Below are 27,653 nucleotides of genomic sequence, written 5' to 3'. Positions count from 1 at the left end.
TGTGTGTGGTAGAGTCCAGTGTGTGTGGTAGAGTCCAGTGTGTGTGGTAGAGTCCAGTGTGTGTGTGGTAGAGTCGTAGAGTCCAGTGTGTGTGTTGAGTCCAGGTTGTGTGTAGAGTCCAGTGTGTGTGGTAGAGTCCAGTGTGTGTGTAGAGTCCAGGTTGTGTGTAGAGTCCAGTGTGTGTGTAGAGTCCAGTGTGTGTGTTGAGTCCAGGTTGTGTGTAGAGTCCAGTGTGTGTGGTAGAGTCCAGTGTGTGTGTAGAGTCCAGTGTGTGTGTAGAGTCCAGTGTGTGTGGTAGAGTCCAGTGTGTGTGTGTGTAGAGTCCAGTGTGTGTGTAGAGTCCAGTGTGTGTGTAGAGTCCAGTGTGTGTGGTAGAGTCCAGTGTGTGTGTGTAGAGTCCAGGTTGTGTGTAGAGTCCAGTGTGTGTGGTAGAGTCCAGTGTGTGTGTAGAGTCCAGTGTGTGTGGTAGAGTCCAGTGTGTGTGGTAGAGTCCAGGTTGTGTGTAGAGTCCAGTGTGTGTGGTAGAGTCCAGTGTGTGTGTAGAGTCCAGTGTGTGTGTAGAGTCCAGTGTGTGTGTGTAGAGTCCAGTGTGTGTGGTAGAGTCCAGTGTGTGTGTAGAGTCCAGAGTGTGGTAGAGTCCAGTGTGTGTGTAGAGTCCAGAGTGTGGTAGAGTCCAGTGTGTGTGGTAGAGTCCAGTGTGTGTGTAGAGAACAGTGTGTGTGTAGAGTCCAGTGTATGTGTGTAGAGTCCAGTGTGTGTGTAGAGAACAGTGTGTGTGTAGAGAACAGTGTGTGTGGTAGAGTCCAGTGTGTGTGTAGAGTCCAGTGTGTGTCTAGAGAACAGTGTGTGTGTAGAGTCCAGTGTGTGTGTGTAGAGTCCAGTGTGTGTGTGTAGAGTCCAGTGTGTGTGTAGAGAACAGTGTGTGTGTAGAGAATAGTGTGTGTGTAGAGTCCAGTGTGTGTGTGTAGAGTCCAGTGTGTGTGTAGAGAACAGTGTGTGTGGTAGAGTCCAGTGTGTGTGGTAGAGTCCAGTGTGTGTGTAGAGTCCAGTGTGTGTGTAGAGAACGGTGTGTGTGGTAGAGTCCAGTGTGTGTGTAGAGTCCAGTGTGTGTGTAGAGTCCAGTGTGTGTGTAGAGAACAGTGTGTGTGTAGAGTCCAGTGTGTGTGTAGAGAACAGTGTGTGTGTAGAGTCCAGTGTGTGTGTGTAGAGTCCAGTGTGTGTGTGTAGAGTCCAGTGTGTGTGGTAGAGTCCAGTGTGTGTGTAGAGTCCAGTGTGTGTGTAGAGTCCAGTGTGTGTGTAGAGAACAGTGTGTGTGTAGAGTCCAGTGTGTGTGTAGAGAACAGTGTGTGTGTAGAGTCCAGTGTGTGTGTAGAGAACAGTGTGTGTGTAGAGAACAGTGTGTGTGTAGAGTCCAGTGTGTGTGTAGAGAACAGTGTGTGTGTAGAGTCCAGTGTATGTGTAGGGTCCAGTGTGTGTGTGTAGAGTCCAGTGTGTGTGTGTAGAGTCCAGTGTGTGTGGTAGAGTCCAGTGTGTGTGTAGAGTCCAGGTTGTGTGTAGAGTCCAGTGTGTGTGTAGAGTCCAGTGTGTGTGTAGAGTCCAGTGTGTGTGGTAGAGTCCAGTGTGTGTGGTAGAGTCCAGTGTGTGTGGTAGAGTCCAGTGTGTGTGGTAGAGTCCAGTGTGTGTGTGGTAGAGTCCAGTGTGTGTGTAGAGTCCAGTGTGTGTGTTGAGTCCAGGTTGTGTGTAGAGTCCAGTGTGTGTGGTAGAGTCCAGTGTGTGTGTAGAGTCCAGGTTGTGTGTAGAGTCCAGTGTGTGTGTAGAGTCCAGTGTGTGTGTTGAGTCCAGGTTGTGTGTAGAGTCCAGTGTGTGTGGTAGAGTCCAGTGTGTGTGTAGAGTCCAGTGTGTGTGTAGAGTCCAGTGTGTGTGGTAGAGTCCAGTGTGTGTGTGTAGAGTCCAGTGTGTGTGTAGAGTCCAGTGTGTGTGTAGAGTCCAGTGTGTGTGGTAGAGTCCAGTGTGTGTGTGTAGAGTCCAGGTTGTGTGTAGAGTCCAGTGTGTGTGGTAGAGTCCGGTGTGTGTGTAGAGTCCAGTGTGTGTGGTAGAGTCCAGTGTGTGTGGTAGAGTCCAGGTTGTGTGTAGAGTCCAGTGTGTGTGGTAGAGTCCAGTGTGTGTGTAGAGTCCAGTGTGTGTGTAGAGTCCAGTGTGTGTGTGTAGAGTCCAGTGTGTGTGGTAGAGTCCAGTGTGTGTGTAGAGTCCAGAGTGTGGTAGAGTCCAGTGTGTGTGTAGAGTCCAGAGTGTGGTAGAGTCCAGTGTGTGTGGTAGAGTCCAGTGTGTGTGTAGAGAACAGTGTGTGTGTAGAGTCCAGTGTATGTGTGTAGAGTCCAGTGTGTGTGTAGAGAACAGTGTGTGTGTAGAGAACAGTGTGTGTGGTAGAGTCCAGTGTGTGTGTAGAGTCCAGTGTGTGTCTAGAGAACAGTGTGTGTGTAGAGTCCAGTGTGTGTGTGTAGAGTCCAGTGTGTGTGTGTAGAGTCCAGGTTGTGTGTAGAGTCCAGTGTGTGTGGTAGAGTCCAGTGTGTGTGTAGAGTCCAGGTTGTGTGTAGAGTCCAGTGTGTGTGTAGAGTCCAGTGTGTGTGTTGAGTCCAGGTTGTGTGTAGAGTCCAGTGTGTGTGGTAGAGTCCAGTGTGTGTGTAGAGTCCAGTGTGTGTGTAGAGTCCAGTGTGTGTGGTAGAGTCCAGTGTGTGTGTGTAGAGTCCAGTGTGTGTGTAGAGTCCAGTGTGTGTGTAGAGTCCAGTGTGTGTGGTAGAGTCCAGTGTGTGTGTGTAGAGTCCAGGTTGTGTGTAGATTCCAGTGTGTGTGGTAGAGTCCAGTGTGTGTGTAGAGTCGTGTGTGTGGTAGAGTCCAGTGTGTGTGGTAGAGTCCAGGTTGTGTGTAGAGTCCAGTGTGTGTGGTAGAGTCCAGTGTGTGTGTAGAGTCCAGTGTGTGTGTAGAGTTCAGTGTGTGTGTGTAGAGTCCAGTGTGTGTGGTAGAGTCCAGTGTGTGTGTAGAGTCCAGAGTGTGGTAGAGTCCAGTGTGTGTGTAGAGTCCAGAGTGTGGTAGAGTCCAGTGTGTGTGGTAGAGTCCAGTGTGTGTGTAGAGAACAGTGTGTGTGTAGAGTCCAGTGTATGTGTGTAGAGTCCAGTGTGTGTGTAGAGAACAGTGTGTGTGTAGAGAACAGTGTGTGTGGTAGAGTCCAGTGTGTGTGTAGAGTCCAGTGTGTGTCTAGAGAACAGTGTGTGTGTAGAGTCCAGTGTGTGTGTGTAGAGTCCAGTGTGTGTGTAGAGTCCAGTGTGTGTGTAGAGTCCAGTGTGTCGTGACGTTGTATTAGTTAATGTGACGACTGTTGCTCATCGAATGATTAACGGTTTATAATTACGTGATTAAATGAATTAAGCAATGAATCAAGCAATTATTAACTCATTAACCTGGGGCACCATGGGAACATTGTTTTGATTGAGTTTCTATTTCCCAAATTAACTCAAAGGATATCAGAATATCGATTACAACAGTCGCTAAATTAATCAGTTTCCTCTACAGTCTCATAATCTGAAAGTCGTATAATCCGGGAATCTGCACGGACCCGGGCTTTACCACTGAATTTACCACACCAATCTTAGTTGATTATTTATTTACTAGCAAGCTAAAATGATGATAAAAATGCACATACACAAAACACAGTCTAGCTATTGATTAGGACTTAGTATAACGGGCCAACACACTATGGCGCTTGTTACCCAAAATGGGGATTTTAAAGAGAGAGAAAGAAAGGAAGTACACGAGAGAAATATACATTTGGGTTCATTTGTCAGCCATGCTTATTTAAAATTAGCCTTGCCCCGAACTGCCGCTCTTATGGGTCAGAATATAATGATGTAATTACGTGTTGTAGTTCTCAGGTGGGAAGCTCCGCGTGGGTCGTTTAGGCTTCTAAATGACGAAGTTCTCCGGCGCAACTCTCTGGTTGTCCTCACGATGTCAGTGTCCTTCTTGGCTAAGTGGTCTGATCCTCACCCTTGATCGGAAAGGGGTCTTCTGAGGACAGACAGCTCTGTAGCTCAGAGCTCACAGCTTCGGCTCGAATGGTGTCGATACCACGATTCAATGGAGAGTGGAGGCTGGGTGGTTCGGCTTGAATTCACCCGCTTAGACACAGCTACTCGTCCGTAGCTCGTGTAGAAAAATATTTCTTTGTCTTCAACCTTGTGTTTCGTTTTGGGGTTCGTCGACTTTGTTAGACCTTGGCTGCAGCTTGGGGTCAATAGTCTACTATGTTAATTCTTCACTCTCCTGTCTTATACCCTCGGGTCAGAAGTGGGCGTAACAGCCTTTAGGGCGATTCTCTGGGCGGACCAAGTACAGGGGGCAAGGCTTAGATTTGGCTAAAAATCTGATTTTAGACACTAACTTCACATTTCATCTTTATCAAAACATTCTGTTTGATTTGGATATTTTCCAAACAGCGTACAATGTATAAACATCAGGCATATACTGGGAAAACTCTTAAAGGTACAATGTTTTCATAATAACGTCATCTCTTAACCTTTAAAAACAAATACCAAAGTTACATACATTTTAATATTCCACTTTTCGTCATAACCACCATTGTGGCTGACGGAAACCATTGTTCCAAAGTTCCTTTATTGCATGTTTAAGGTTCTGAGGCCAGTTCTCCATTGTTAGGACAAAGGAATTTCTCTGTATTATGGGCATGAGGTGTCATAAAACCCCCACATCTTCAGACCCCTAGATCTCTCCTCCTCTGTTGGGGGTTTGGGAGATAATCTGTAGGGTGGTGGTCTCCTGTACCCTGACCTGATCAGGACAGTCATGACAGTCCCCCTCTGGTAGGTTCAACTTGGAATGATTCTGCATGTTGCAACCCACCATAAGAATGACCATCGGATGTCCTGGTCTGTGGATCATCAGAGCAGCCCCCCCCCCTTTAGTGGTTCCGCCTGGTAGGCTTTCCGCAAGCTGTGGATCACCACCAGAATGGATCAAGGAGGTCTGGCAGTGGCTCTGTGTTCCGGCCCGTCGTCCGGTTATCCCGGTTAGTGGACCTAGGCAGTAACTTGGCAGACGTTAATAACGCACAACACTCAGGCAATACATCATTACATTTCCTCCCCAAAGGAGCGGTGTCTTGGCTCTAAGGCTTCCTAAGTGTCAAAGGTAATGAAACGAAAAATTGGAATAAAAACATAAAAGTATACAAAATATGTCTACCACACCTTAATCATCTAATATGGACTATGTTCTATATATGTCCAAGGCCTTGGCTAAATAGCTCTATCATGGCATTGTCTCTAATGTCATGTCTAGGTTGATCCTACTTGCAGGTGGGTAGTTAAGGCACTTGGAAAAACTTGGCCCCTGAAGGCCAAGCTTACATTAGGGACATTACTGGGCTGACCTAGCGAGTTCGGGAGAGGAGGCTGGGACCGGGTCCTGTAAGAGGGTTTCCGGATCCATTGCCACCTTTCCAAAAATCGGGATCGCTTCCGTCCCACGGGTGATCCTAGTATAAGACCTCATTAGGTCTTCCATTGCACGTGTGCGCCTGTGTACGTAGTAGGTGCACACGCCAAGGGAAATGAGACCAAGGATCATGGTAACAGTCAGGATACTGTCCGGCACCGTCCAAGAGCGGGCGACAGACCAATCTTTTGGTCTGTAGTCAGTCGGGTCGACTAACAGTGCCTCATCCAGTACGCTAAGATCGACAGTCATGGGTCCCTCGTACTGGATTTGGTATTGAATGGCTTGTGGTAACTCAAGGGAACGTTTAGCAAAAGCGTCCGGCATTTCAATCTCCGTGTCTATCCGGTCGTCGGGAAGGTGGTATAGAGCGAGGTCGTCTACGTGAATAATCGCCCCCTCTGGTACCGTAACAAAAACAGTCTGGTTGGGGAGGTTTAATTGGGTGATGGAGTCATGGCGTTCGTAAGTCATAGTGGCGGACGCGAACGGTGTGTTGACCAACCATCGGTTCCCTACCACCTCCACTTGTGTGGTGGTGGCCCCATCCCTGGCTGTTAGTTTGGCTCTACAGCGTTCTTCGCTGGTGATAGCTTTAATACCACAAAGACGCTCAGTGTTATCCCTGACAAATGGTTTGCTAGGACAAAGGTAGTGGACATCTTTGGTTAGAGTACACATTAGCAGGTTAGGGGTGAGATAGAAATCTGGGTTGTTTTCCTGGTAAGCTACAACTGGGGGCGTGGCAATCTTTACGTGGGTACTGTCGCGCCAAAATCCTACATTGAGAACCGTTTTCAATCTATAGATATTCTCCAGTTCAACAACCGGCAGCGTCAGTAGAAAACCCACTTCATTACGATCAACATCAACGTGTATTGGGATGGCCGACCCCAGACTATAGGCCAAATGTGATTGTAACGGCCTTAGTGTGGTTGAAGTAGCTGAGGTCAATATGTCGTGCACCATTGAGAGGGGCACTAGATATGAGGGGATTCTATTCATGGCCAAGTGGTCCATAGAAGAGCTAACTTCACGGAGAAAATCCTCCAGTAACAATCGAACCAATTGGACATGGGCATAGTCATGGTTCATGACCTCTGCTAGCTTTCCTACAGACAGGATAGTTTTGTTCAGGAGAGTAGCTTGTGTGTTGACCACCAGAATAGTGTCCTGGAGAGACTTTCCCACATGTTGCAACCTAAGGGCCTGTGCCTTCATCTGCTGCTGGATAAGTGGCATCTCTTCAGTAATCTCCCTAACATTCCTCTTGACTGTGGCTAGACTGACTGCGTTGACGGCAGTGGTACCTAGGGCAAATAGTGACCCTACGGCTGCCCCTATCGATAGTAGCGCCCCGACGAATCGTTTTTCTCGCCTGGGCTCAGCTAGTTCTGACTGGGTTACTGTGAACTTTTGGAGTTGGGCCAACATATGGGCAGTGTCTAGCTGGGCGTGCTTAATTGCCTGGCTGGTCCAGTCAGCCCCGGCCCAACTCAAATGCGCCGCAGGTGGAATGTGTTGGCGGTACACATTCTCTGCATCTAGGCGGACATATACCCTCTGCGTGTGTACTCTGCAGTTAGTTATGAGGAGTCCTGGATCGTCGCGGAGAACGATTCCCGTAGGGGGTCCGTTCGTGATTACGTCTGCTGGGTTGGTTTTGACCAGGGCGCAGAGTGTCAGGATCATCCAAAGGAACTCCATCCTACAGAAACGCATAATCAGAGATTGTTGGATTATTTCAGTTATTTGTATTCGTAAACAAAAATTGTTTTGACAACTATTTTTTTCTGTTTTTCTTATTTTTAATCAGTACAGCGCAGGACGATATCACTAGTGACAACAGATGTATATCTGGTAGCTGGGAAGAGAATAAAAGATATTAGGTGCAACGTACTGGTCTCCTGGAAGGGATCAGCTGAGGGTACTTAAGAATTTTCTTAGTACCTCTGGTTTTTTTGCTAGGGTTTTTATCTATTCGGTGCTGGCTAGCACCCCTTCTATTCCCATGGGGGGAGTGTACAACTTGATTTGGTTCCGGTGGACCCACTTTAATGTGGCGGTTTGTCGACCTTTGCTGATTTTGATCTGGTAAGCTACAGGTGATAGCTTCACCACAATCTCGTGTGGCCCCGTCCAGTGGGGCAGGAACTTTGTTGCGACGCCCGCGGGTTTGGTGTATATGTAGTACCACACCTTATCTCCGACCTCGAACATCTGGTGTGAGGCTTTTTTGTCGTAATAGGTCTTGTCACCTTCTGCACTTCTTTCCAATTGTCCTTGAGCGTACGCAAAGGTAGTCTGGAGATGGTTCCGCAAGTCGGTCACGTATTGGTGAGCCGTGTAGGCGGTGGCTGCGGCGACATCTCCCGGTTGGTACAGGAGATGCAGTGGAAGGGTCATTTGCCGGCCCGTCATCATCTCAAAGGGTGTCATTCCCGTAGACCTGTTGCGTGTGGCTCTGATTGCCATCAGTACCAATGGGAGTTTGAGGTCCCAATCTTTGTGGTTGGCTGCCACATATTTCCTCAAGATTCTGACAATTGATTGGTTGCTCCTTTCTACCCCCCCCGAGCTCCTAGGGTGGCACGCGATGTGGAGTTTAGCTTTGACTCCCAGGAGCTTCCACAGTTCGGTCATTACAGCTGCCGAAAAGTGGGTTCCTCTGTCGCTGTCCACGGTTTCTCATGGCAGGCCGAAACGAATGAAAACGTGGTTTAGCAAAAGAACGGCAGTGGTTTCCGCTATGTCATTGGTCGCCGGCAGGCACTCCACCCACTTTGTGAATGCGCAAGTCACTGTGAGGAGGTACTTGTTGCCTCTGGCAGACCTGGCAACTGGGCCGACCCAGTCGATCTGGATCGAGCTCCAGGGGTAAGACACACCCTTGCGTTGCAGGGGTGCTCTGTGAAGTGGCTTGGTGGGTTGAAACTGGCAGCAAACTAGACACCCCCTCACGTATCGTGCCACGTCTTGTTCCATGTGAGGCCAGTGGGCCACCTGTCGCAATGTTTCGCATGTAGCCTTGACCCCCCTATGGCCTCCACATGGCTCGTCGTGGGCATGAGCTATCATTATCCCCCTCTGTGTTTTAGGAACCACCCACCTTCGAGCGGTGTCGGTTTCTGAAACATACACCAATAGGTCATCTACAAGTGTGAGGTGCTGTTTAGTTGCGTACAGCGAACGCAAGTCGTGTGAACCTGCCAAAGCCAGTTCGGACACTGGGTGGTTGACAGGATCCGACAGGAATGCCATCAAAGTGGCGAGGGACTCATCTTGGTGTTGCATTGCTACCAGGTCGCCATTCATGAATGAATGCGTTAGCAACACATTATGTTTGTGCGACGACGTTTTCCGTGGTGCTACATGGCTACGCGTTACCGCAGACACCATAGCTTCCTCAGTGGGTTTTTCGTCTCGAGCAGCAAACACCCAAGGGGTGCCGTGAATTGCACCAGATTTCGCCATGCTGTCAACATGGTCGTTGCCAAGTTTGTCACGACCAGGTGATTTGGAGTGTCCCTTGACTTTCTTCCAATACACCTGTATGTCGTGTTTGGTGATGAGATCATCACAAGCTAGAATGAGCTCTTTGTTTTTCACCTCTTTACCACTTGAAGTAGTCATGTGCTTTTGTTTCCAAAACGGCAAGTGGCATAAGAAGGTGAGTCTCGCGTAGTTAGAGTCGGTGCAGATCGCCAGTTCTGCCAATCCGTGTTTCACCGCTGTTTGCAGGGTGATCAGCACGCCAGCCACTTCTGCAAACTGGCTGGTCTTGTTGCCAAGCTGAAATTGAAGTGGTTTGCACGGAATGTCGTTGTGCCATACCAATCCCACCCCAGCTTGCAAGTGGTCTAGATGGCGGTAAGAACAGCCATCTACAAATGCCATCGGCATGTCGAGACACACGTTCTCTTCGAAATAGTGATGGTTCGAAGGCAATGGCGGAGCGATGTCACGCGGGGGTGGTCCGGAGTCGGTTTCATCGTCACCACAGTGTTGACACACCGCCAAAGCACTGCCCAAAGGCAGGTTCTTTGCTTTTGCGTAGTTGATTACTACATCATGGCTCTGCAGCGTCATGAGCCAAGCCGCTATCCTGCTGTTGTGTACAGCACCCTCACGGATTCGTTGGCTTTTCAGAAAAGTCACAGGCTGGTGACATGTTTCTATGATCACCTTTTGTCCGCCGACATAACTGGTGAAGTGTTTGATCGCCCAGACTGTCGACAGCAGCGCTTTTTCGCAGTCTGAGTATTTGTGTTCGGCGGGGTTGAGTGTTTTGCTCGCGTAAGCAACCACACGTTTGTCTTGGTCGTATTTTTGGTACAACCCAGCGCTAAGGCAGTGCTCTGAGAAACCGACTTCCAAAAAGAATGTCTTGTCTTTGTTGGGGTATACCAGGCAGGGTGCCTCGCAAAGCAGGTTTTTCAAGGAAGCCACCGCTTCGTTGTGAGTGACATCCCAAACGAATGGGGTGTCTTTCTGAAGAAGGTGAGTCAACGGTTTTGACAAGTCGGCGTAGTTTTCGATGAATTGACGGGAGTAATTACATACTCCCAAGAAGCTGCGCACCTCGTGAAGGTTTGTAGGTGTTTTGATGTTGCGGACTGCTTGGATTCGGTTAGACTGTGGCAGGATGCCCTCGGCACCCACCAGAAGCCCAACGTAGTTTACCTTGGTCCTGCACCATTGCCCTTTCATGATGGCCAACTTAGCCCCTGCAGTCCCGAGTTGGGTGAGAACGTGGTCCATTTCATTGAGGTGATGTGACCAAGTCTCACTTCTCATGAGAACGTCGTCCACGTAAATTATCGTCCCCCTAGAGGCTGCATCTGGCATCGCCTTGTGCAGGAAGATGTTGAACTCTGAGGGGGAGTTCGCATACCCGAATGGGCAACGATTGAACGTGAAGAGCTTGTTCGAGAAAGAGAAAGCCAACTTGTGTTGGTCACGCGGGTCGACTGTCATGGTCCAGAAACCATTTGCCACGTCGACTGTGGAGAAGTACTTGGCGTTTGCCACCTTTGGCAACTCTTGGTCGAGCTGTGTCATTGGCCAACGAGACAACGGAACCAGTTTGTTGAGTTGTCTGTAGTCAATGGTAAGACGCCATTTACCCGTTGGTTTCAGAACGGGCCACACGGGAGCGCTGTACGTACTGTTACATTCCCTGATTATCCGTTTAGCTAATAAGGAATCGATAATCTCTTGTACTGCTGCGTATGCTGCGAGCGGGATTTTGTATTGTCTAACGAACGTAGGAGTTGCTCCGGGTGGCGTAGGAATACGCACCACATGGATACCCGTAACCCCGCAATCCAGCGAGTCTGTCGACCAGATCTCACTGTGTTTGTTAAACAATTCTCTCAACTGATGGCGTTCAGTGTCATTGACAAGAGCATCAGCCTCCGACAGTAGTTGTATTACCTGTGCATGGAAACCAGGATATGGTTCGGCGACATTGTACAGGTCTTCATCGGGTGGTGACGGCATGTCACCTTTGGAAGAGTCATCGGTTGTTTTCTCACAAGAGTGTACTTCGCATGCAGGAGGAGACGCAATATCATCCTCCGTGACGATGGAGTATATTAACAGGTTGCTGTCAGGATCGGCATCCAGCCGGAATGCCGATGTGTCGTCCAGTGGCAATACGGGAGTTAGTGCTATTGCTTTTGACTGACAAGTAAACAGCGTACCTCCCTCGCCATCTAGGTCTAGGGAGGACGGAAGAGGCCCAATCACAGGAACAACTAGTTCAAAATCATGGAAGGCGTAATCGATCAATGTTCCTAGCTGAGTGTGCCGAGGAATGGAAATATCCGCTTGAGTCAGATTTTGTACCAGGAGGTAAGTGGATCTAGCGGTTAGTTCCAACAGTGGGTTGCCATTGATAGTTAGCCCCAAGTCGAATAGTTTTGGAGAGGGTTGGAAGAACGCAGTGGTGCCTTCCATCCGGTATCCGGGCGCCAGGTTCAGTCTTACAGAAACCTCTGTGGTTCTTGCCGGTATCAACATGGCGGACTCAGTTATCGTCTTGCAAGCTTAAATGATGATAAAAATGCACATACACAAAACACAGTCTAGCTATTGATTAGGACTTAGTATAACGGGCCAACACACTATGGCGCTTGTTACCCAAAATGGGGATTTTAAAGAGAGAGAAAGAAAGGAAGTACACGAGAGAAATATACATTTGGGTTCATTTGTCAGCCATGCTTATTTAAAATTAGCCTTGCCCCGAACTGCCGCTCTTATGGGTCAGAATATAATGATGTAATTACGTGTTGTAGTTCTCAGGTGGGAAGCTCCGCGTGGGTCGTTTAGGCTTCTAAATGACGAAGTTCTCCGGCGCAACTCTCTGGTTGTCCTCACGATGTCAGTGTCCTTCTTGGCTAAGTGGTCTGATCCTCACCCTTGATCGGAAAGGGGTCTTCTGAGGACAGACAGCTCTGTAGCTCAGAGCTCACAGCTTCGGCTCGAATGGTGTCGATACCACGATTCAATGGAGAGTGGAGGCTGGGTGGTTCGGCTTGAATTCACCCTCTTAGACACAGCTACTCGTCCGTAGCTCGTGTAGAAAAATATTTCTTTGTCTTCAACCTTGTGTTTCGTTTTGGGGTTCGTCGACTTTGTTAGACCTTGGCTGCAGCTTGGGGTCAATAGTCTACTATGTTAATTCTTCACTCTCCTGTCTTATACCCTCGGGTCAGAAGTGGGCGTAACAGCCTTTAGGGCGATTCTCTGGGCGGACCAAGTACAGGGGGCAAGGCTTAGATTTGGCTAAAAATCTGATTTTAGACACTAACTTCACATTTCATCTTTATCAAAACATTCTGTTTGATTTGGATATTTTCCAAACAGCGTACAATGTATAAACATCAGGCATATACTGGGAAAACTCTTAAAGGTACAATGTTTTCATAATAACGTCATCTCTTAACCTTTAAAAACAAATACCAAAGTTACATACATTTTAATATTCCACTTTTCGTCATAACCACCATTGTGGCTGACGGAAACCATTGTTCCAAAGTTCCTTTATTGCATGTTTAAGGTTCTGAGGCCAGTTCTCCATTGTTAGGACAAAGGAATTTCTCTGTATTATGGGCATGAGGTGTCATAAAACCCCCACATCTTCAGACCCCTAGATCTCTCCTCCTCTGTTGGGGGTTTGGGAGATAATCTGTAGGGTGGTGGTCTCCTGTACCCTGACCTGATCAGGACAGTCATGACAAGTGTGTGTGTAGAGTCCAGTGTGTGTGTAGAGAACAGTGTGTGTGTAGAGTCCAGTGTGTGTGTAGAGAACAGTGTGTGTGTAGAGTCCAGTGTGTGTGTAGAGTCCTGTGTGTGTCTAGAGAACAGTGTGTGTGTAGCGAACAGTGTGTGTGTAGAGTCCAGTGTGTGTGTAGAGTCCAGTGTGTGTGTAGAGAACAGTATGTGTGTGTAGAGTCCAGTGTGTGTGTAGAGAACAGTGTATGTGTAGAGAACAGTATGTGTGTGTAGAGTCCAGTGTGTGTGTAGAGAACAGTGTGTGTGTAGAGAACAGTGTGTGTGTAGAGTCCAGTGTGTGTGTAGAGAACAGTGTGTGTGTAGAGAACAGTGTGTGTGTAGAGAACAGTGTGTGTGTAGAGTCCAGTGTGTGTGTAGAGAACAGTGTGTGTGTAGAGTCCAGTGTGTGTGTAGAGAACAGTGTGTGTGTAGAGTCCAGTGTGTGTGTAGAGTCCAGTGTGTGTGTAGAGTCCAGTGTGTGTGTAGAGTCCAGTGTGTGTGTAGAGAACAGTGTGTGTGTAGAGTCCAGTGTGTGTGTAGAGAACAGTGTGTGTGTAGAGTCCAGTGTGTGTGTAGAGAACAGTGTGTGTGTAGAGTCCAGTGTGTGTGTAGAGTCCAGTGTGTGTGCATAGAGTCAGTGCAAGAGAGTTGGTGCAAAAATAAAGGGTCAATGCAGGTAGTCTGGGTAGCCATTTGATTAGCTATTTAGCAGTCTAATGGCTTGGGGGTAGAAGTGCATCCTGTTGGTTCCAGACTTGGTGTACTGGTACCCCACACTGTTAGTGTTAACACTTCATTCTGAACCCTAAAGAGAGTAGGCCTGCACTTCATACTATGCCCCAAGAGATTATACTGTAGGTTCAAACAGACGCTTGACATCAAAGCTAAGACAAGCTTTTCCACCAGAACACTCCGTATAATGGATTTTGCTCTGCACAGCCTAACTCAGAAACTATTGTCACTGTTACAAACACCTCTGAAAGGGTTCCTAAGGGATTTCAAAGCTTGCTCTTTGATGTATTGGTACAGGCTGATATTATACTGCACAAAAATATATGTTGGCTGTTAAGCTCCTCACATACCAGGTTCTTACATCCATCAAAACCACTTCTTGACTTCTTCACGACACTGGCTTTCATATTAAAAAGAAAATGTGCTTTCTGGAAACTTCTGGCCTGTTTTAATTTTATAGACCAGATTGACAACAATAAATGGGGCCAATAACCTTAGATTCCAGTTTCTAAGTGATGAGGATAACCTCTTTATTGACTCTTACAAAGCCCAGAGGGAAATCAAGAGGAAAGCCTCTATGTAAGGGACTCCTATCTGGATAGCATGCTTGGACTTTGCAACACTCATGACATGTGTGTGTTTCAACTCAAGGGTGTGTAGTTCTGTGCATATTGAGCCATATGATAGGTCTGTGAGGCCGTTGTTGGACAACTGTCTGATTGTTTAGAGAAGGGATCATGAGGTTGGCTCAGAGTTTTGTCCAATATTAGAGGGAGAGGTCAGTGTAACACCTGTTGTTTTTTGATGTCAAACATTTTTCCCGCTAGGCACACAATCTTGTGTTTTACTGTGGAGGAAAATACTTTTTCACTAAATGCTCAACTTGGTAGGGTCTCAAAAGGTGGGAACCATGACTTTTTCTTATTGAATTACCGCAATATGGAGAAAGTCACCACTGCACTGCATCTGCCCATCCACATGTAGCAAAACCCATTTGATGACAAACAAGGTGCCACGATACACTTCTTCCCAGGTCCCACACATCGAAAAATAAACCTCTTGAAAGGTTGATCCCCCACATAACTCCAGAATTTTGTTCTCACAGGCAATGGATCTAAATTTCAACAATTTGAACAATTTGTTTATTAATTCCAGGGAGCTAATGGGCAGCGCCTCATCCTCCACTAAAACAAGCCTGCTCTCCTTCCGGTGACAAAGGAATCTGGACCTGGCCAGGAAAACGGAAATGCAGGTGGCTCATGTCAAAGCATCTATGAGCTGATGAGGAAATTAAGCTTTGAAGGAGGAAGGGAAGGAGGGATGGAGGGGAGGAGGGATGGAGGGGGGTTGGGGGAAGGAAAGTAATGAAGACCGTATGGTCTGGCTTTACTGTATCCAGTGATGTAAGACGGATGGAGTCCAGGATGTGTTCATTAGCATGGAGAAATCTCGGGGGACTAGTTTAGTTTAATAGGACGGGCAGCAGGGGATGTGCCTGTAGTTACTCTGATACTGCATGTGTTCCTGACTGGCACACTGTTCACGTTATCTACAATACTGTTGTCCTGTAGTTACTGATACTGCATGTGTTCCTGACTGGCACACTGTTCACGTTATCTACCATGCTGTTGTCCTGTAGTTACTGATACTGCATGTGTTCCTGACTGACACACTGTTCACGTTATCTACCATGCTGTTGTCCTGTAGTTACTGATACTGCATGTGTTCCTGACTGACACACTGTTCACATTATCTACCATGCTGTTGTCCTGTAGTTACTGATACTGCATGTGTTCCTGACTGACACACTGTTCACGTTATCTACTATGCTGTTGTCCTGAAGTTACTGATACTACATGTGTTCCTGACTGGCACACTGTTCACATTATCTACCATGCTGTTGTCCTGTAGTTACTGATACTGCATGTGTTCCTGACTGACACACTGTTCACATTATCTACCATGCTGTTGTCCTGTAGTTACTGATACTGCATGTGTTCCTGACTGACACACTGTTCACGTTATCTACCATGCTGTTGTCCTGTAGTTACTGATACTGCATGTGTTCCTGACTGGCACACTGTTCACATTATCTACCATGCTGTTGTCCTGTAGTTACTGATACTGCATGTGTTCCTGACTGACACACTGTTCACGTTATCTACCATGCTGTTGTCCTGTAGTTACTGATACTGCATGTGTTCCTGACTGACACACTGTTCACGTTATCTACCATGCTGTTGTCCTGTAGTTACTCTGATACTGCATGTGTTCCTGACTGACACACTGTTCACGTTATCTACCATGCTGTTGTCCTGTAGTTACTCTGATACTGCATGTGTTCCTGACTGACACACTGTTCACATTATCTACCATGCTGTTGTCCTGTAGTTCCTGATACTGCATGTGTTCCTGACTGACACACTGTTCACATTATCTACCATGCTGTTGTCCTGTAGTTACTGATACTGCATGTGTTCCTGACTGACACACTGTTCACATTATCTACCATGCTGTTGTCCTGTAGTTACTGATACTGCATGTGTTCCTGACTGACACACTGTTCACGTTATCTACCATGCTGTTGTCCTGTAGTTACTGATACTGCATGTGTTCCTGACACACTGTTCACGTTATCTACCATGCTGTTGTCCTGTAGTTACTGATACTGCATGTGTTCCTGACTGACACACTGTTCACGTTATCTACCATGCTGTTGTCCTGTAGTTACTGATACTGCATGTGTTCCTGACTGGCACACTGTTCACGTTATCTACCATGCTGTTGTCCTGTAGTTACTGATACTGCATGTGTTCCTGACTGACACACTGTTCACGTTATCTACCATGCTGTTGTCCTGTAGTTACTGATACTGCATGTGTTCCTGACTGACACACTGTTCACGTTATCTACCATGCTGTTGTCCTGTAGTTACTGATACTGCATGTGTTCCTGACTGACACACTGTTCACATTATCTACCATGCTGTTGTCCTGTAGTTACTGATACTGCATGTGTTCCTGACTGGCACACTGTTCACGTTATCTACCATGCTGTTGTCCTGTAGTTACTGATACTGCATGTGTTCCTGACTGACACACTGTTCACGTTATCTACCATGCTGTTGTCCTGTAGTTACTGATACTGCATGTGTTCCTGACTGACACACTGTTCACATTATCTACCATGCTGTTGTCCTGTAGTTACTGATACTGCATGTGTTCCTGACTGACACACTGTTCACGTTATCTACCATGCTGTTGTCCTGTAGTTACTGATACTGCATGTGTTCCTGACTGACACACTGTTCACGTTATCTACCATGCTGTTGTCCTGTAGTTACTGATACTGCATGTGTTCCTGACTGACACACTGTTCACATTATCTACCATGCTGTTGTCCTGTAGTTACTGATACTGCATGTGTTCCTGACTGGCACACTGTTCACGTTATCTACCATGCTGTTGTCCTGTAGTTACTGATACTGCATGTGTTCCTGACTGACTGACTGACACACTGTTCACGTTATCTACCATGCTGTTGTCCTGTAGTTACTGATACTGCATGTGTTTCTGACACACTGTTCACATTATCTACCATGCTGTTGTCCTGTAGTTACTGATACTGCATGTGTTCCTGACTGGCACACTGTTCACGTTATCTACCATGCTGTTGTCCTGTAGTTACTGATACTGCATGTGTTCCTGACTGACACACTGTTCACGTTATCTACCATGCTGTTGTCCTGTAGTTACTGATACTGCATGTGTTCCTGACTGACACACTGTTCACATTATCTACCATGCTGTTGTCCTGTAGTTACTGATACTGCATGTGTTCCTGACTGGCACACTGTTCACGTTATCTACCATGCTGTTGTCCTGTAGTTACTGATACTGCATGTGTTCCTGACTGACTGACACACTGTTCACGTTATCTACCATGCTGTTGTCCTGTAGTTACTGATACTGCATGTGTTCCTGACACACTGTTCACATTATCTACCATGCTGTTGTCCTGTAGTTACTGATACTGCATGTGTTCCTGACTGGCACACTGTTCACGTTATCTACCATGCTGTTGTCCTGTAGTTACTGATACTGCATGTGTTCCTGACTGACACACTGTTCACGTTATCTACCATGCTGTTGTCCTGTAGTTACTGATACTGCATGTGTTCCTGACTGGCACACTGTTCACGTTATCTACCATGCTGTTGTCCTGTTGTTACTGATACTGCATGTGTTCCTGACTGACACACTGTTCACGTTATCTACCATGCTGTTGTCCTGTAGTTACTGATACTGCATGTGTTCCTGACTGACACACTGTTCACGTTATCTACCATGCTGTTGTCCTGTAGTTACTGATACTGCATGTGTTCCTGACTGACTGACACACTGTTCACGTTATCTACCATGCTGTTGTCCTGTAGTTACTGATACTGCATGTGTTCCTGACTGACACACTGTTCACGTTATCTACCATGCTGTTGTCCTGTAGTTACTGATACTGCATGTGTTCCTGACTGACACACTGTTCACGTTATCTACCATGCTGTTGTCCTGTAGTTACTGATACTGCATGTGTTCCTGACTGACTGACACACTGTTCACGTTATCTACCGTGCTGTTGTCCTGTAGTTACTGATACTGCATGTGTTCCTGACTGACACACTGTTCACGTTATCTACCATGCTGTTGTCCTGTAGTTACTGATACTGCATGTGTTCCTGACTGACACACTGTTCACGTTATCTACCATGCTGTTGTCCTGTAGTTACTGATACTGCATGTGTTCCTGACTGACACACTGTTCACGTTATCTACCATGCTGTTGTCCTGTAGTTACTGATACTGCATGTGTTCCTGACTGACACACTGTTCACGTTATCTACCATGCTGTTGTCCTGTAGTTACTGATACTGCATGTGTTCCTGACTGACACACTGTTCACGTTATCTACCATGCTGTTGTCCTGTAGTTACTGATACTGCATGTGTTCCTGACTGACACACTGTTCACGTTATCTACCATGCTGTTGTCCTGTAGTTACTGATACTGCATGTGTTCCTGACTGGCACACTGTTCACGTTATCTACCATGCTGTTGTCCTGTAGTTACTGATACTGCATGTGTTCCTGACTGACACACTGTTCACGTTATCTACCATGCTGTTGTCCTGTAGTTACTGATACTGCATGTGTTCCTGACTGACACACTGTTCACGTTATCTACCATGCTGTTGTCCTGTAGTTACTGATACTGCATGTGTTCCTGACTGGCACACTGTTCACGTTATCTACCATGCTGTTGTCCTGTAGTTACTGATACTGCATGTGTTCCTGACTGGCACACTGTTCACGTTATCTACCATGCTGTTGTCCTGTAGTTACTGATACTGCATGTGTTCCTGACTGACACACTGTTCACGTTATCTACCATGCTGTTGTCCTGTAGTTACTGATACTGCATGTGTTCCTGACTGACTGACACACTGTTCACGTTATCTACCATGCTGTTGTCCTGTAGTTACTGATACTGCATGTGTTCCTGACTGACACACTGTTCACGTTATCTACCATGCTGTTGTCCTGTAGTTACTGATACTGCATGTGTTCCTGACTGACACACTGTTCACGTTATCTACCATGCTGTTGTCCTGTAGTTACTGATACTGCATGTGTTCCTGACTGACTGACACACTGTTCACGTTATCTACCGTGCTGTTGTCCTGTAGTTACTGATACTGCATGTGTTCCTGACTGACACACTGTTCACGTTATCTACCATGCTGTTGTCCTGTAGTTACTGATACTGCATGTGTTCCTGACTGACACACTGTTCACGTTATCTACCATGCTGTTGTCCTGTAGTTACTGATACTGCATGTGTTCCTGACTGACACACTGTTCACGTTATCTACCATGCTGTTGTCCTGTAGTTACTGATACTGCATGTGTTCCTGACTGACACACTGTTCACGTTATCTACCATGCTGTTGTCCTGTAGTTACTGATACTGCATGTGTTCCTGACTGGCACACTGTTCACGTTATCTACCATGCTTTTGTCCTGTAGTTACTGATACTGCATGTGTTCCTGACTGACACACTGTTCACGTTATCTACCATGCTGTTGTCCTGTAGTTACTGATACTGCATGTGTTCCTGACTGACACACTGTTCACGTTATCTACCATGCTGTTGTCCTGTAGTTACTGATACTGCATGTGTTCCTGACTGGCACACTGTTCACGTTATCTACCATGCTGTTGTCCTGTAGTTACTGATACTGCATGTGTTCCTGACTGGCACACTGTTCACGTTATCTACCATGCTGTTGTCCTGTAGTTACTGATACTGCATGTGTTCCTGACACACTGTTCACGTTATCTACCATGCTGTTGTCCTGTAGTTACTGATACTGCATGTGTTCCTGACTGACACACTGTTCACGTTATCTACCATGCTGTTGTCCTGTAGTTACTGATACTGCATGTGTTCCTGACACACTGTTCACATTATCTACCATGCTGTTGTCCTGTAGTTACTCATACTGCATGTGTTCCTGACTGGCACACTGTTCACGTTATCTACCATGCTGTTGTCCTGTAGTTACTGATACTGCATGTGTTCCTGACTGACACACTGTTCACGTTATCTACCATGCTGTTGTCCTGTAGTTACTGATACTGCATGTGTTCCTGACTGGCACACTGTTCACATTATCTACCATGCTGTTGTCCTGTAGTTACTGATACTGCATGTGTTCCTGACTGACACACTGTTCACATTATCTACCATGCTGTTGTCCTGTAGTTACTGATACTGCATGTGTTCCTGACTGACACACTGTTCACGTTATCTACCATGCTGTTGTCCTGTAGTTACTGATACTGCATGTGTTCCTGACTGACACACTGTTCACATTATCTACCATGCTGTTGTCCTGTAGTTACTGATACTGCATGTGTTCCTGACTGACACACTGTTCACGTTATCTACCATGCTGTTGTCCTGTAGTTACTGATACTGCATGTGTTCCTGACTGACACACTGTTCACGTTATCTACCATGCTGTTGTCCTGTAGTTACTGATACTGCATGTGTTCCTGACTGACACACTGTTCACATTATCTACCATGCTGTTGTCCTGTAGTTACTGATACTGCATGTGTTCCTGACTGACACACTGTTCACGTTATCTACCATGCTGTTGTCCTGTAGTTACTGATACTGCATGTGTTCCTGACTGACACACTGTTCACGTTATCTACCATGCTGTTGTCCTGTAGTTACTGATACTGCATGTGTTCCTGACTGACACACTGTTCACGTTATCTACCATGCTGTTGTCCTGTAGTTACTGATACTGCATGTGTTCCTGACTGGCACACTGTTCACGTTATCTACCATGCTGTTGTCCTGTAGTTACTGATACTGCATGTGTTCCTGACTGACACACTGTTCACGTTATCTACCATGCTGTTGTCCTGTAGTTACTGATACTGCATGTGTTCCTGACTGACACACTGTTCACGTTATCTACCATGCTGTTGTCCTGTAGTTACTGATACTGCATGTGTTCCTGACTGACTGACACACTGTTCACGTTATCTACCATGCTGTTGTCCTGTAGTTACTGATACTGCATGTGTTCCTGACTGGCACACTGTTCACGTTATCTACCATGCTGTTGTCCTGTAGTTACTGATACTGCATGTGTTCCTGACTGGCACACTGTTCACGTTATCTACCATGCTGTTGTCCTGTAGTTACTGATACTGCATGTGTTCCTGACTGACACACTGTTCACGTTATCTACCATGCTGTTGTCCTGTAGTTACTGATACTGCATGTGTTCCTGACACACTGTTCACGTTATCTACCATGCTGTTGTCCTGTAGTTACTGATACTGCATGTGTTCCTGACTGACACACTGTTCACGTTATCTACCATGCTGTTGTCCTGTAGTTACTGATACTGCATGTGTTCCTGACACACTGTTCACGTTATCTACCATGCTGTTGTCCTGTAGTTACTCATACTGCATGTGTTCCTGACTGGCACACTGTTCACGTTATCTACCATGCTGTTGTCCTGTAGTTACTGATACTGCATGTGTTCCTGACTGGCACACTGTTCACGTTATCTACCATGCTGTTGTCCTGTAGTTACTGATACTGCATGTGTTCCTGACTGACACACTGTTCACGTTATCTACCATGCTGTTGTCCTGTAGTTACTGATACTGCATGTGTTCCTGACTGACACACTGTTCACATTATCTACCATGCTGTTGTCCTGTAGTTACTGATACTGCATGTGTTCCTGACTGACACACTGTTCACGTTATCTACCATGCTGTTGTCCTGTAGTTACTGATACTGCATGTGTTCCTGACTGACACACTGTTCACATTATCTACCATGCTGTTGTCCTGTAGTTACTGATACTGCATGTGTTCCTGACTGACACACTGTTCACGTTATCTACCATGCTGTTGTCCTGTAGTTACTGATACTGCATGTGTTCCTGACTGACACACTGTTCACGTTATCTACCATGCTGTTGTCCTGTAGTTACTGATACTGCATGTGTTCCTGACTGACACACTGTTCACGTTATCTACCATGCTGTTGTCCTGTAGTTACTGATACTGCATGTGTTCCTGACTGGCACACTGTTCACGTTATCTACCATGCTGTTGTCCTGTAGTTACTGATACTGCATGTGTTCCTGACTGACACACTGTTCACGTTATCTACCATGCTGTTGTCCTGTAGTTACTGATACTGCATGTGTTCCTGACTGACACACTGTTCACGTTATCTACCATGCTGTTGTCCTGTAGTTACTGATACTGCATGTGTTCCTGACACACTGTTCACGTTATCTACCATGCTGTTGTCCTGTAGTTACTGATACTGCATGTGTTCCTGACTGGCACACTGTTCACGTTATCTACCATGCTGTTGTCCTGTAGTTACTGATACTGCATGTGTTCCTGACTGACTGACACACTGTTCACGTTATCTACCATGCTGTTGTCCTGTAGTTACTGATACTGCATGTGTTCCTGACTGACACACTGTTCACGTTATCTACCATGCTGTTGTCCTGTAGTTACTGATACTGCATGTGTTCCTGACTGACTGACACACTGTTCACGTTATCTACCATGCTGTTGTCCTGTAGTTACTGATACTGCATGTGTTCCTGACTGACACACTGTTCACGTTATCTACCATGCTGTTGTCCTGTAGTTACTGATACTGCATGTGTTCCTGACTGACACACTGTTCATGTTATCTACCATGCTGTTGTCCTGTAGTTACTGATACTGCATGTGTTCCTGACTGACACACTGTTCACGTTATCTACCATGCTGTTGTCCTGTAGTTACTGATACTGCATGTGTTCCTGACTGACACACTGTTCACGTTATCTACCATGCTGTTGTCCTGTAGTTACTGATACTGCATGTGTTCCTGACTGACACACTGTTCACGTTATCTACCATGCTGTTGTCCTGTAGTTACTGATACTGCATGTGTTCCTGACACACTGTTCACGTTATCTACCATGCTGTTGTCCTGTAGTTACTCATACTGCATGTGTTCCTGACTGGCACACTGTTCACGTTATCTACCATGCTGTTGTCCTGTAGTTACTGATACTGCATGTGTTCCTGACTGACACACTGTTCACGTTATCTACCATGCTGTTGTCCTGTAGTTACTGATACTGCATGTGTTCCTGACTGGCACACTGTTCACATTATCTACCATGCTGTTGTCCTGTAGTTACTGATACTGCATGTGTTCCTGACTGACACACTGTTCACGTTATCTACCATGCTGTTGTCCTGTAGTTACTGATACTGCATGTGTTCCTGACTGACACACTGTTCACGTTATCTACCATGCTGTTGTCCTGTAGTTACTGATACTGCATGTGTTCCTGACTGACACACTGTTCACATTATCTACCATGCTGTTGTCCTGTAGTTACTGATACTGCATGTGTTCCTGACTGACACACTGTTCACGTTATCTACCATGCTGTTGTCCTGTAGTTACTGATACTGCATGTGTTCCTGACTGACACACTGTTCACATTATCTACCATGCTGTTGTCCTGTAGTTACTGATACTGCATGTGTTCCTGACTGACACACTGTTCACATTATCTACCATGCTGTTGTCCTGTAGTTACTGATACTGCATGTGTTCCTGACTGACACACTGTTCACGTTATCTACCATGCTGTTGTCCTGTAGTTACTGATACTGCATGTGTTCCTGACTGACACACTGTTCACGTTATCTACCATGCTGTTGTCCTGTAGTTACTGATACTGCATGTGTTCCTGACTGGCACACTGTTCACGTTATCTACCATGCTGTTGTCCTGTAGTTACTGATACTGCATGTGTTCCTGACTGACACACTGTTCACGTTATCTACCATGCTGTTGTCCTGTAGTTACTGATACTGCATGTGTTCCTGACTGACACACTGTTCACGTTATCTACCATGCTGTTGTCCTGTAGTTACTGATACTGCATGTGTTCCTGACACACTGTTCACGTTATCTACCATGCTGTTGTCCTGTAGTTACTGATACTGCATGTGTTCCTGACTGGCACACTGTTCACGTTATCTACCATGCTGTTGTCCTGTAGTTACTGATACTGCATGTGTTCCTGACTGACTGACACACTGTTCACGTTATCTACCATGCTGTTGTCCTGTAGTTACTGATACTGCATGTGTTCCTGACTGACACACTGTTCACGTTATCTACCATGCTGTTGTCCTGTAGTTACTGATACTGCATGTGTTCCTGACTGACTGACACACTGTTCACGTTATCTACCATGCTGTTGTCCTGTAGTTACTGATACTGCATGTGTTCCTGACTGACACACTGTTCACGTTATCTACCATGCTGTTGTCCTGTAGTTACTGATACTGCATGTGTTCCTGACTGACACACTGTTCACGTTATCTACCATGCTGTTGTCCTGTAGTTACTGATACTGCATGTGTTCCTGACTGACACACTGTTCACGTTATCTACCATGCTGTTGTCCTGTAGTTACTGATACTGCATGTGTTCCTGACTGACACACTGTTCACGTTATCTACCATGCTGTTGTCCTGTAGTTACTGATACTGCATGTGTTCCTGACTGGCACACTGTTCACGTTATCTACCATGCTGTTGTCCTGTAGTTACTGATACTGCATGTGTTCCTGACTGACACACTGTTCACGTTATCTACCATGCTGTTGTCCTGTAAAGTATCGAAGCCCCAATGGAAGAGGGGGGGGGGCATTTCCTTCTCCAGTGCCTGATACAGACCTTTACCTCCAACGGTGTGTGTGTGTGTGTGTGTGTGTGTGTGGAGGGTTAAAAGCTACTGGCTGTCTGCCTGCCCGCAATAATGTGCCTCATTGATCATGTTGTGTTAGAAAACACCAGTGGACCATGACGCATCTCACGTTAATGTCTCCCTGGACACTTGCTGCACACGGCAGATGGCTCCATCTTAGCGCCATTCTTTAAACCCGAATGATACTTACTTTCCTCCCTCCCTCCCTGGGTGCTGGGGTAATGATGATCTGTGGTGCTGACAAGTTCGGTTGCAGGCTTGCTGCACCTGTGAAAGTACCATAAATCTTTGGGGGCTCGATGCGCCTCTGCCACCCACACATCTCGATCATTTCCCCTCTTCCCTCATTAATTCACTGATACTGTAGCAGCTGCCATGTGCCAAATTGACTGTTTTTGGACAGGAAATCTCAACCAGTTGTGTGCTAAAGCAGTCTTCCATTCTGTCACAATGAGAGTTTGAACAAGAAATATATATACTGCTCAAAAAAATAAAGGGAACACTTAAACAACACATCCTAGATCTGAATGAAAGAAATAATCTTATTAAATACTTTTTTCTTTACATAGTTGAATGTGCTGACAACAAAATCACACAAAAATAATCAATGGAAATCCAATTTATCAACCCATGGAGGTCTGGATTTGGAGTCACACTCAAAATTAAAGTGGAAAACCACACTACAGGCTGATCCAACTTTGATGTAATGTCCTTAAAACAAGTCAAAACGAGGCTCAGTAGTGTGTGTGGCCTCCACGTGCCTGTATGACCTCCCTACAACGCCTGGGCATGCTCCTGATGAGGTGGCGGATGGTCTCCTGAGGGATCTCCTCCCAGACCTGGACTAAAGCATCCGCCAACTCCTGGACAGTCTGTGGTGCAACGTGGCGTTGGTGGATGGAGCGAGACATGATGTCCCAGATGTGCTCAATTGGATTCAGGTCTGGGGAACGGGCGGGCCAGTCCATAGCATCAATGCCTTCCTCTTGCAGGAACTGCTGACACACTCCAGCCACATGAGGTCTAGCATTGTCTTGCATTAGGAGGAACCTAGGGCCAACCGCACAAGCATATGGTCTCACAAGGGGTCTGAGGATCTTATCTCGGTACCTAACGGCAGTCAGGCTACCTCTGGCGAGCACATGGAGGGCTGTGCGGCCCCCCAAAGAAATGCCACCCCACACCATGACTGACCCACCGCCAAACCGGTCATGCTGGAGGATGTTGCAGGCAGCAGAACGTTCTCCACGGCGTCTCCAGACTCTGTCACGTCTGTCACGTGCTCAGTGTGAACCTGCTTTCATCTGTGAAGCGCACAGGGCGCCAGTGGCGAATTTGCCAATCTTGGTGTTCTCTGGCAAATGCCAAACGTCCTGCACAGTGTTGGGCTGTAAGCACAACCCCCACCTGTGGACGTCGGGCCCTCATACCACCCTCATGGAGTCTGTTTCTGACCGTTTGAGCAGACACATGCACATTTGTGGCCTGCTGGAGGTCATTTTGCAGGGCTCTGGCAGTGCTTCTCCTGCTCCTCCTTGCACAAAGGTGGCGGTAGCGGTCCTGCTGCTGGGTTGTTGCCCTCCTACGGCCTCCTCCACGTCTCCTGATGTACTGGCCTGTCTCCTGGTAGCGCCTCCATGCTCTGGACACTACGCTGACAGACACAGCAAACCTTCTTGCCACAGCTCGCATTGATGTGCCATCCTGGATGAGCTGCACTACCTGAGCCACTTGTGTGGGTTGTAGACTCCGTCTCATGCTGCCACTAGAGTGAAAGCACCGCCAGCATTCAAAAGTGACCAAAACATCAGCCAGGAAGCATAGGAACTGAGAAGTGGTCTGTGGTCCCCACCTGCAGAACCACTCCTTTATTGGGGGTGTCTTACTAATTGCCTATAATTTCCACCTGTTGTCTATTCCATTTGCACAACAGCATGTGAAATTTATTGTCAATCAGTGTTGCTTCCTAAGTGGACAGTTTGATTTCACAGAAGTGTGATTGATTTGGAGTTACATTGTGTTGTTTAAGTGTTCCTTTTATTTTTTTGAGCAGTGTATATATTTTTTATTTATTTCACTTGACACCAGTTGTCATATTTGAGATGAACACAAAATGGTCCTGTGTTCTTATCTGAAGGTTCAAAATCTGATCTACAACAGCAGGAAACACTTCTGTTGAGATAACTGGAATCTTTTGTCCCTCTCCCTTCTTTTTCAGACCTTTGGGGCAGACGACGTGGTTTGCACACGGATTTACGTACGAGAAAATAAATAACGTAGCTTCAGGACGGACCAGGACCATCATAATGGGCTCCATCCCCCTTGGTCCAGCTGCAGTAACTCCCCAATACATCCATCTTCAGAGAAATATTTCATAACATAGCATCATATATCAGATTAAACAGACATTTACCATGCTTCATGTAACTAGACCAAACATGCAATTGTATTTAGACAACGTTGTTTCACATGCCAACTGCCACTTTAATAAAACAATGTTTCGTCCTTTTTGTATTTACAGTGTTTTGTCACTATTGGCAATAAGAGACAATATACATATAATTTCAATATATTGTATTATTTGTCTGGTGTCAAGGAAATGTCTAAAGAAATACATCTGCCTGTATCAAGACAAACGTCAGGAAGGAAAATGATTCACTTCATTCTAAGTTTAGGTGACCTATTGCTTTAACATGCAGAAAGTCACGGCAACAACAAGGAACCAAAAAGGAGCA

At 46.4% G+C, this 27,653-nt stretch overlaps 1 protein-coding gene across 1 annotated transcript in view; it reads left to right on the top strand.

The window, feature by feature from the left end:
- LOC115203497 (cellular retinoic acid-binding protein 1-like) overlaps positions 1–27,432 on the top strand; it is a 31,679-nt gene extending 4,247 nt beyond the window's left edge. Inside the window, exon 4 of the mRNA XM_029768219.1 lies at positions 27,137–27,432. Within this exon, the coding sequence (XP_029624079.1) occupies positions 27,137–27,193 (57 nt within the window). The 3' untranslated portion in view covers positions 27,194–27,432. The remainder of the gene's footprint in view (positions 1–27,136) is intronic.
- Positions 27,433–27,653: the final 221 nt, after the last annotated feature.

This window comes from Salmo trutta, chromosome 12, assembly GCF_901001165.1.
Source record: "Salmo trutta chromosome 12, fSalTru1.1, whole genome shotgun sequence".
NCBI classification, from domain to species: domain Eukaryota; kingdom Metazoa; phylum Chordata; class Actinopteri; order Salmoniformes; family Salmonidae; genus Salmo; species Salmo trutta.
Note: the sequence above shows the minus strand (reverse complement) of the source record. Positions and strands in the feature narration are given on the sequence as shown.